At 41.0% G+C, this 11,537-nt stretch overlaps 1 protein-coding gene across 5 annotated transcripts; it reads right to left on the bottom strand.

Annotated features, from left to right (window-relative positions):
• Positions 1–2,634: 2,634 nt before the first annotated feature.
• ZBTB18 (zinc finger and BTB domain containing 18) lies at positions 2,635–10,871 on the bottom strand. Of its 5 annotated transcripts, none has more exons than XM_037895343.2 (3): positions 10,554–10,871; positions 8,230–8,313; positions 2,635–6,220 (listed from the first exon to the last, which is right to left on the bottom strand). In XM_037895343.2, the coding sequence occupies exons 2-3, from the start codon at positions 8,240–8,242 to the stop codon at positions 4,638–4,640; spliced, it is 1,596 nt and encodes a 531-aa protein (XP_037751271.1). In that variant the 5' UTR covers positions 8,243–8,313; positions 10,554–10,871; the 3' UTR covers positions 2,635–4,637. The 5 variants fall into 5 exon arrangements, with proteins under 5 accessions (XP_037751271.1, XP_027676254.1, XP_037751272.1 ...); XM_027820453.3 differs by lacking the exon at positions 10,554–10,871 and adding an exon at positions 9,179–10,122; XM_037895344.2 differs by lacking the exon at positions 8,230–8,313.
• Between the last annotated feature and the right edge of the window lie 666 nt (positions 10,872–11,537).

The following is an 11,537-nucleotide window of genomic DNA, read 5'->3' as shown; positions in this document are numbered from 1 at the left end:
TAAAAAAATTCTGTGACATACCAGAGTATAGGTAGCTTTCAGAAAGCATTGTGGGTAGGTTTCTACACTAACCAAAGAAATACTATTTTTAAAGTTAGGTTTGATGAGTCCATTAAAAAAGTTAGAATGGTTGAATGATTATTATAGAAGGGATTAGTTTTAATTAAAAAATGTTATCTGAACCCAAGTATTTCTAACAGATCACATTATCAATCAGCCTTACGGGTAAAACAGATAGGATAGTTTATGAAGAAAAGAAAACCTCAACATGCTCCCCAAACAGGTTAGCAAGTGCAGCTGCTGGAAAGAATGGCAAACTGCTTTAAAATATATATATTATTTTAAGTTACAAATAAAAGGTTAATTTAGATTTTGAAAAGATGCATGGTCTTACGTCAGTGTTCAGCAGGACTGTGAAACATCTGTTAGATATTCTCCCTGCCCCTTTATAGAATGGGGTAAATAATGCAAATTCCTTTGCTGAAAGACAAGTTGTATTTTGTTTTAAATTCTGAGCCATGTGAATCTTAAGTTTACGTTTCAGGTGAAAATAATTTTGCATTAACAGAAGGCCTGTAAGAGTAATATACATTCTCAATACTTAAAAATTGTTTTATCAAATATATCATATTAAGCTACATTAGCATGGTAATAATTGAAGCCCTAAGCTTTCAATAGAGTTTTAATGCTGTCAAATTAAGAGCCAATTCACCATCAGTGGGACTGGTTTAAAAATGCAATTATGTGATACACTCCCAGTGTGGTTTTAGATCACGGAGGCATTCCCTCTTCAATACCAATGACCATCACTGGTCAGAAAAGACTACTGAACCTATAAGACTATCATAATAGAAACAAAGACAGAAATTTCAGTTTATCAACCAGTATTAGACCATAATAGGCAAATAGATGAGTGCACAAGTACTTTGATTTCTGTAAGCAACACTCCCAAAGCTATCTAGAATAGATTCTCTCAAGCTTAAAATTTATTTAGAGACCATGTAAAAAAATAGTTACAAAGTATTCAGATATCACTTCTTTAAATCTATGGAGATGAAAGATACAAGTGTACTTGCCTCCTCTTTTCAAGCAGCAGCAATTCAGTGGCCATGATTAAGCACATGTTGTATATTTACACACGCAAGCCAAAACGATGAAGCATGTTCTTACCAAGTGTTATCTTTAGGAGTGAAGTTATGATTAAAGTTACCCTATTGGACAAGAATTCCCTTTCAAAGACTCTAAATGAAGTATTGCTGGATTTGTGAATCCTCCGCTCTTAAAATCCCGTGGCCCTTGGGAACATATGGCAAGCCTGTCCAAAACCACATCTAATGCTAATCAGTTATGTGGATTTCAAACCTAATAGCTGTAATATTAACCTTCCCTTTCACCACTCTCTGATATTATTTAACCAAGTATTAACATATCATTTGAAAGTTATGACCGTAGTAAGAATTTGCTGCTAAGCAGGATTTGTATATATTTAACAGCTGTTTACATTTCTAATGTTAACATTAAGAATTTATGAGGAATTAGCTTGAAATACTTCACTTTATTAATACACAGACCACAAAGAACAATAACGCTCTTGAGACCTGAATAAGGGATCTAATGAAAATGATTGTGGAAAGATCCTTACAGCGCAGTACAAGTTACTCTGGATGCAGAAAGTTGCATGGCTCAGGTATTTATCTACAAAATATTTCTGTATATTAGGTTATGAAAATCACTTGGGCAAGGTTATATGGAAGCTAAACCTGTTTAGATGATGGTGCTAGTGAATCTTTTCTCTTACTTCACAAGATTTTTCTCAAATTCTCACCTCTTTTCCTGTTCCAGACTCCTCAGTTCTACCCTCACCTTCCCACTAGACTTTACAATCGTAGTTCTGTTCAGAGCAGTAGAGGACAGCTTTGGAAACGCACTTCAGGACTACCCTGTTACAAGAATCAATAGTTCAGGGTAAGAGCCATCCCAGGCATTTTTAAAATAACCTGGTTTGTACAGGTAAGTGAAACAGAGACAGACCAGGCGGATGAGGGATGATTACTATTTTCTTTCAGTAACCCAGAGTAGATTGGAGTACAGCCAATATTTTGGAATACAGGACATTTTAAATGCCTAATAATTCTATTGTCTAGGAGGCCAGTTTATAGTCAAGCAGTGCTTCAAATTAAGTTTCTCCTTTCTCCTCTAATTTTTTATTAGAAACTTGAATACTAAAGAACAAGTCTGACAAACCTATTTAGGGTAAATTTAAAAAATAGGAATAAAACTCACTTCTGTTCTGTTAGAGATTTGTAGTGTTAGGAAACATTAGCGATCCCTAGGAAGTTAATAGGATGTTTCTAGGCAGGTCTCTGAAGAAAACGTATTTTTCCCTTCTGCAGAATGATAGAGAGCTACACACAGATGAATGCTTTCAAATCACAAGCATTTAATTTTTTAAATGTTAAGTGAGAGATGTAAATATATATGCATGTTAGCAACAGAGTGCTTAAAAGCATACCGAAAACATATTCCATACACAGTTAGCAATAGAAGTCTGTACAAAAGTAATAAAGTTACACAATATAAAAAATACTCCATAGTTATAATTTAAAAGAGGGGGAAAAAAGACAAGGGAATTGATTTCTCAGTTCATATAATTTATTGCAGTTAGCACACAGTTTAAAAATTCACCAACACACCAATAGTACAAAACTAAACAGCATTATAAGTTATTCCCCCTTCAGGAAAATAAAACATACTATGATTGTCAAAGCTAGATGTCAGTCTAAGTTTTAGAACAAAAGAAGAATGTGAAACTAATAAAAGAAAATAAGCAATCACTCATGAGGACCACAAAAAAAATCCAAGAGAAAGTCCATTTTTCTCAGACACTGATTGTCTTTTCTAAATTAATAAAATAATGTATTTTTAAAACCTAGAAACTATTCAAGTAACTAAAGATAATGCTCCAAGGCCATTTTCACAGCTTTTTTTTGTTTTGTTTTAAATGCCATTACAGGGTACAGCCAACTTAACACACATTTGACCAAATATTTCCAAAACAGTCCAGCAATACACAATGGAGTTTTCCATTCAGTATCTTAAGCACAAAAATAGGCTATGTTTACAGTAGTTAAGGCGATCAAATTTTAAACAAAAGCAGAAAAAGAAGGAAAAACAGCAAACGTTTTCCATGCTACTCCCATAGACCTTATTTGTAAGTGCAAGACAGGAAAACAAACACTGTGCAAAATGCTTTTGACCTGTATGTTGGTCATTAAAACCACACATCAGGCTGCAGTCTCTGCTGCTTGGATACACATAGTCCACTAACCACCCTGCTCCTCCCCCCCTTTCCCCATGTCAATCAAAGCATTCTAGTCCTTTCAGCCTGGGGCTTTTTCAGTCTCTAGAATCTTTTCGGGCGGGGGTGGGGGGGAGAGAAGGGAATAATAATGACCTATTGTTAATTTGTGCAGCAGGAATTCTAAAAATGCTCATCTGGGTAAATGTATGCATCTAAAGTTTGAGCTGGCATGGATTTTGTGCAATTAGGTTTTCTTTTAATAAATGCACACAGCACATGCAAATCTTTAAGCCTGTTTGTAAACATTAATATCTTCCTTCTTATGTTGCTAAATTATCAACTTGTAGCTTAAGTTTTATTCAACTTAAAGACAGTGGGAAAGTAAATTTAAATTATATAAAATAAAAACAGTGCATTTATGTTCTTCACAACACCAGTTTTTTCAGTGGTGTTTTTTCCTAAGGAAATTAAATAATTTTAAACTCACTCATTAAAGTTATACAATGCAAACAAAGACAAAAATATACTGAAACTCATGCATTTCTGTAGCGTTAATATTTACTTTTCAAAACTCAACTAAGAGCATCAACACAACCTGCCAAGTTCTTTGACCACCCCCCCGCCCATGTAATCAATTACAGTATACAATAACGGTAATTCACATTTTTAAACACACAGTTCATCACTGCTGAAGCTGCAATATCCTTTTTCATCCCAAGCAAACCTTCACAGACTGCACAGACTCCCAGTGATCCCAGTGTACTTTCAGAATTATTTTTTCCAGTGGGAACTGTCAGAAATCCAGAAGTTGCCATAATAAGTTTTAAGTCAACTGCTTGTTTAAAAATAGATAATCCAGCATTTCAGAAATTTTCCATTTGGGTCTAAAAGCATTCAGGTTTCCAACAGCTAGAAAGAACTCATACAATTTTAGAAATGTAAAGGAACTAATAAAACTGAAGGGGATTTCTACATTCATATTTTAAAAATAATGAAAAACATTTGGGTTTTAAAATAATGCAGTGTTTGAGGGGTGAAAGAGAATAAAGCAATATAAAAATCTTTTTACAATTTGAGATTTCCCTTAACAGCAAAATATTTACTGGCTTATATTCCAAAAAGAGGGGGGGAAAAATCCTCTGTAGTTTATTATTTTGTCATATTATTTCTAAAGTTCATTTTCTCAGAGTGCTAAATTAGTGAAATGTTCATGCTGCCTTAAAGTGCAAAAACAAGCTAATAGCCAAACTTTCAGATCAAGGAAACAAGATTGCTTTTAGACTGTACCACAACTATATAGATATTTATATATATATATTATTTATATATATAAAAATTATTTCCAAAGTTCTTGTGAGCTATCTTCTAAGGTCCAGTCTCTGACAGTAGGTAAGCTCAGTGCTTCACTTTTGACAGACAACGAATTCACCAACTCACAGTGAAACTTCCGAATGTGTCTGTAAAGGTCTCCAGACTGCGTGAACCTGCGTTCACACCACTTACAAGCATGTGGCTTCTCCCGGGTGTGAACCACAGCATGGCGGCTCAGGTTGTGGGAATACTGGAAGCTCTTCCCACACTGGGTGCAAGTGTAGGGCTTTTCACCTGAATGAGTCCTCTCATGACGTTTCAAGGTGTACATGCAAGAAAAAGTCTTACCACACAAGGAACAGGTCGGGACATTGACATCAGTAGCAGGCTTGCTGCGGATCCCATCCTGCTCTCGAAAGTGCGTGCTTAAATGGATCTGCAGAATGTGGGGACTAGGAAAGACTTTGTTGCAGAGAGGACACATAAAAATTTGGCCAGCAGGGCTAAGTATATTTGACACATAAGGGAGCAAACTGCTGTCCATGTTTCCTTCCACCTGGACTCTCTCATTCTCAGGAGTTATCATTTCATCATCGCTTGCTTTGTCCTCTCTATCTAGCTCCCTTAAAACAGAATCTTCCCTCATTGGAGCCAGGTGGGCTGGCTCATAATGTACCCTGTTATTAGTGCTCACACTTTCTTTCACAGTACTATGTTCCATGTCATAGTCATTAGTGCCAACATCACTTTCATCACAGGAAGCCTCTTTCTCCACCTTCACCTGAACCAAGTTGTTTCTAAGCATGTCCTGTGAAGAGAAATAAGAACTGTTCAGATTTTCTACTCCCGAAAGGCTGGACTTGACAGACAGGTCCAGCACACAGTCAACATCTGCTGAATCCCTCATGGAGGTGACAGACCTCTGGGACAAAGACTCTGTTGAGCTGCAGGGGCTGGCTACTGTTTTTCCAGCTGCTGTTGCGTGTGTCTCTGCCTCTCCGCCAGTCTGGGGAATGCCTGCTGAGTCTGAGGGCAATCTCATCCACATGTTCCCAGGCTCAGCCGCCAAGTCCCTTTTGCTAGGCAGGATGTTCAATTTTTCATCTTCTCCTTCATCTTCATCACTGGGTAAATCCCCTGCTATGTGGCTGCTGCCATCGGAGAGACTCTCCACTTTGTCCGAACAACTTGAGGCATCTTCTTCCTTCTTTGTACTGTCTGCTTCCGTGGTGGCTTTCTCTTTCAGCTTCTTTTTGCAGACTTTGACAATGTCATACATGTGGAGATAACTGGCAGCTGCTAGCACGTCTTCAATGGGCAAGTCTTTGAACTGGAGTTTCCCTTCATACATGAATTCAAGCAGGAGAGCGAAAGCTGGGGCTGTAACAATGTCGCTGTTCAAATGAACAATGTCCCTTTTGTCCAGCTGGTCCTTGTAAAAGAGGTGGAAATACATGCTGCATGAAGCCAGTACAGCTCTATGAGCTCGGAACTGGGCATCTCCTACTAGGACTGTGCAGTCACAAAGAAAACCCTGATGTCTCTGCTCACTCAGACACTGTAGCAAATGTCTACTATGATCAGGAAACTCCATATTGTCTTCATAACCTATAAGCAAAAAGATTTTTTTAATTAAATACGGGTAGAAATATAGCAAACCTACAAGTACAAATTATGCTCTAGAAACTATTATTTAATTCCCTGGATTTTAGTCAAGTGACAACCATGCCGCAACTAATACACATTCAAAATGATTAACACCCCACAAAACACACTAAAGTTATTTTTATGACTAGACTACAGCAGACCACAACTGCTTTTGATAAGAGTGTAGGTAAAGCAATCACTAATTATTTTTCAAAGTATCACTGTTGTTCCTTAAGTCTGTTCAGTGATCCTTTTTAAGCTACTTAAAACAGCAGATTTAATACAGACTCAAAATACTGTAGGTTTAAAAGTTGGATTTTCACAAAGAAAAAAGTGTATTTTGAGAATTAAACAACTTTCTCTACAAAGTCAAATTGTAACAACCACAAAGAAGCTTACTGCGTGAAGACAGATGTTACTACCTTAAAATCTACAGGTATAACATACACAAGGGATCCCAAACAGACAGCAAAAGCAAAGATTTTAGAAATCTAAAGAACAAAAAATTATCACACTTATGTTGACATACTTTCAAGGTTTTAAACTTTCCCCAAGCAATATGAGAGCAAAATATTTTATATTAATGGGTAAAACTCCTGAAGAAAGCTATAGACTAAAATGAAAACAAATGTTGATTATACAAGAAGACTTTTCTTCTTTGCAGAGAGAGGCTTTTTAAAGATGCTTTTCCCCGACAGTTTGCAATACCAAACTAAAACAAAGTATTTCAGCATGGCTGTGTCAATTATTCCAGATACTATTCTTCCAAAGGCATTGTTTTCCTACTCACCTTCCTTGAGGAGAAAATCAAGGAAGTACAAGAGTCAGAACTCAGCTACCATGTAAAATTTCAACTTTAAAAAAAAAAAAAGGCTAACCTATTCCCCCTCTTCTGTGACTAAAAACAAAGTTCTATGAAACCATTTAAACACAGATTGTGCATTTTGGGGTTGGCATGTATTACTGAAAAATAATTATCCCTCACAATCCAAGATGTATTAAAATTTATAACCCAACCTGAAATATATTCTGTAAAATACCATTGCTAGAATAAAGCAAGAAGATTTACAATACAATCACTTTAAGTGCCCCACAGCCAACATCAATCCTAATCCTTAAGAGGGCTAAAAATAAAGATTGGAGGGCAGCTCACAAGGTAGCTGTGATCAAATTAGGAGGCTGAAAGGACAGAGAGGGACGAAGAAGGAAGCTTATAAACATCTGATCCAGCTGACTGTGGCCATATGGCAGCTGCTGCCCAGATAAAGAGATTAAGAATAGAGGAGTGCGATTACAGCTGTCTGGCCAATTCAGGCAGCTCAAATCTACAAGTTCTAAATTAGTCGCGAACACAAAAACTCCCTCAAATAATTGTTGTTATGCTGAAATAAAAGATCTCAAATATGCATCTGAGAAAGAAAAGAGGAAACCAGTCAAGCTATTCTCCTGGGGACAAAAGTTTTGAAACACACAACTGATTTCTATCTTTCAGACAGTACAGCTGTATGCTTTTGTAGTTCTAGGCTGCTGGATCTTTAAACATGAAGTTTAATGGTAGAATTCACAAAACATTTAAACTGGAATTATTTTTATATACCTTTTCATATTTCATTCCAAAATATATTTTTGCTTTATCACCCTTAGAAAATAATACAAAATAGAAACCAGAACCCTCACTGTCTGCAACTAAAATCTTCTCAATTTTGGTCAGAAATAATGAGCGAACTTGTTACCTCAATGCTCTAAAATTATAAATTATATATAAAAGTTTCTTCTGATGACATGCACAGGAACACATACTCTCATGCTACAGCCTAAGCTTTTCAACTGCAGAAAGTACACTTACCCATTTAATACTCAATTTCATATATTATCCCTAAACTTGGTTAGAAAAGTAATGCGATTTTTCTGAAATTAAATAAACACATCAAAACAGAAATATGCTGTATCTAATCTATTACTACTCCTACCTTTAGTACACATAAACCTGATTAAGTCCTTTCCTCTGAGTCTTGCTGGCTCCAGGTCTGTTAGATCGGTGGAAAAAAAGCAGACTAAGAGAGACAGATGCAAAGTGGAGATGATGTTAGAGAGGAATGAGATACCTTCTCCACACACAGATCTGCACACACTAACTCCCTGTCTGTGTGTTAGAATAAAAGGCTGAGGGATGGCAGGCTGTCAGCTGCTCTGACATCATGTTCAGATGGAAATGCTACCTCCAGCTGTGCTCCTTTTAATGCCATATGCTACTCCTCTACACTCCTGCCACCAGCTTTTTCTTAGGAGAACTTTTCTCTTCTGTTAGTATAAACAAAATACTTCAAAGTCTCTTTTTTTCAAACTTTCTAACAGAAAAAAAATGAAAATCCTAAACATATGGGGCTCTACTGTATTTATGGGATAGCAACACTTCTGTCTAAAGACGGTGGACTGCTTTATATATTGACAGCATACTCAAGCTACAGGGCTGTCCAGGAAATCCATACTGATTCATTTTTTATTGAACCCAGAGGTTTAGTTACAAAGATGACATTTTTAACTAAATCTATTTAACTCAACTTATAGTCCACCACTTCAACATCAGTACCTTTAACATTTTTTGAGGAGGAAGGGGTAAACAGCAGAGATAGTAACCTAACAATCTAAATATATGCCATGACAGAGGCTGTCAGCCTTACTAAAGCATTATTTTACTCAAGTTTAGCCACTGCTTATAGATCATCTCTGTATGTTTCCTTGGACTGTCATTATTATTCTGATGCATAAATATCACGCAACACTGAAGTTGGACTTTTCTTTGAGAAATCCTTAAGACTACATTATTTCATAACAGTGAAATAAAATTAAAGATCAGGAATGCAGGAAATAGCTTTAATTGAACTGTTGTGCATTTTGTACCTGGAAATATGATCTTACCTTTTCTGACCTGGGAAGTATCCTATCTCCCCTCTGCCCCATTCCAAAACCTTTTATAGTCTACTTTGTAATATTCTTGTGAAATTGTCAAATATATGTCTAATACATTTGTTGTAAAAAGCTCTTAAGTTCAGTTCTGATGTTTTGAAAGGCTGACAAAATAGTCCTGCAACCTAAGCTGGACACACTTGTGCTGTGTTCACTGTGCTGACATCTGTGAATGTCAAATGCATCTCTGCATACACACACATTCAAGGGGTGGGAGGAAAGACTGTGGTCTCCTATCAGCCAGAAAAAGCAATGGTCTTAGGTCATGAATTACCATGTGGAGATCTAAAATGGGATGTGGTAATCAATCATCAAAATCAAAGAAGTCAAACAGGACAGAGCAAGTCGTCAGCCTAACTTTCTTTATCACATGAACCAGACTCAAGATAAGATGCTCATGAAATCAACTTCTCAGCAGTGCTTCACCACATCTTCCCCTCACCAGCTCCAACTAATTACAGCACCTCCCGGGTTACTATACAATACTAGGACCAGTCAGTTACCAAGGGCTAGGGGAGAATCTGTCACTGTATTATTTATAGAAAGTATTTCCCCCCTGCTTCTCAGAAAGTGCTGCAAAAGGTCGCAGATAAAAGCACCTCTAACTCACTCTGCTCCCTTGTGTGTACATGTATAATGTGCACTGGCTAAAACAGGACATACAAAGCAAAGAGACAAAAAACAGAAGCAGTGGCAGCGCTCAGAGCCGAGGAAAGGAAGCAGCCAAACGTGCAGGAAAAACAGACTTAGGTCACAGCAGCAGCAACAAAACAAAAGTAACCAGAAGCGCTGAGCAGCAAGTCTGTTGCGTGGGGCTGCTGCGCTCTCCCCTCTGTACAGCTGCGCGGACACCCCACAGCCCAGGGACATCAACTAACTCTGCTCCTACCACACACAAGGGACTCGTTCCTCGCTGCACCGCCTGCCCCCCAGCCCATCCCCAGCGCCCCCCAGCACCACCTGCCCCGATCCCCACCGCCCCCCAGCACCGCATATCCGCAACCCCACCGCCCCCCAGCCCAGCCCCACTGCACCACCTGACCATGCCCAGCGCCCCCCAGCGTAGCCCCACCGCACCGCCTGCCCCATCCCCACCGCCCCCCAGCACCACCTATCCCCAGCCCCACCGCACCACCTGCCCCCCAGCCTCAGCGCCTCTTAGCCCCACTGCACCACCTGTCCCCATCCCCGGTGTCCCCAGCCCAGCCCCACCACTTGCCCCGCTGCACCGCCTGCCCCCATGTCACTCCCTAACCCCCCCCCACTTCAACTTGGGACCGCCCCCCCCCCCATTTACAGCAGCGGGGGGGAGGAGAGCGGGACTCACACACTCCGGAGCGGCCCTAAGTCCCCGGGCTCCCGGCGCCTCTTCACTCACTTGCTGCTTCGGGCTCTCGTCCTCCCCCCGCCCGGCTCCCCGCCCCCCGGCTGCACCGCCCGCTCCCCTCCCCCCCCCGGCAGCTGAGGAGCGGGGCAGCCGGCGGAGCGAAGCGGGCCCCACGCTCAGGGGCTCCCCATGGCACCAGCGGCCAGAGACAGCGCGGAGCCCGGAGCCAGCCGGGCGGGGGGGTCGGGGAATGGGGGGAGCCGAGCGCACGCACGGCGGCGGCGGCACAGACGGGCCAGGGCTGCAGCACCCAGATGTTCCCCACCCCTCCCTCTCCGTTACTGACTGACAGGCTAGCCTGCCCACTCCGCCTCCTCCTCCAATCAGAGAGGCAAACAGGTGTTGACAGACAAGGCCTGCCGCCCAGTGAAGGAAGAAGAAAGGCCTTCACCTCTGACCAATCAGAAGGAAGAGGGCGGGGCTCTCGGCGCAAAGGCGGAAGGAAGGGTGGTTGCCTGCGCGCAGGGAAGGGGTGGAGCGAGAGATGGGGCGGGGTTGTTCGTGCCAGGAGAGGGCTGAGCTTCATTATCAGCGCTGTCCCCCCTCCCCCTCCCCGCCTCACTCTGGGGCTGAGAGAGCTGAAGGAGCTGGACCAGGCGTGATGCACTGTGGGACAGTGTAGGACTGGAGGGTGGTTTCTAGATAGGGGCAAGGCCAGGGACAGTTTCTGGACCTGCCCCAATGTAACCCTCCGCCTCTGGGACAGGGTGCCTGTCTGGCCTGCACCACCCCCGTGCACCATGGCTGCTCCCAGCACCCTGGCTGAATGGGAGCCTCTCAGATCAGCAGCAAGGGATGGGGACTGCCTCCCCCCAGTGGGACAGAGCCACCAATACGTACCTCCCGGGAGTTGCCCATCCAAATATCCTGTAACCTAGGGGGATGTGCACTGAGCTAGGAGCGCATAAATTCTGGTCCCTGCTC

This window comes from Chelonia mydas, chromosome 3 (genome assembly GCF_015237465.2).
Source record: "Chelonia mydas isolate rCheMyd1 chromosome 3, rCheMyd1.pri.v2, whole genome shotgun sequence".
NCBI lineage: Eukaryota > Metazoa > Chordata > Testudines > Cheloniidae > Chelonia > Chelonia mydas.
Note: the sequence above shows the minus strand (reverse complement) of the source record. Positions and strands in the feature narration are given on the sequence as shown.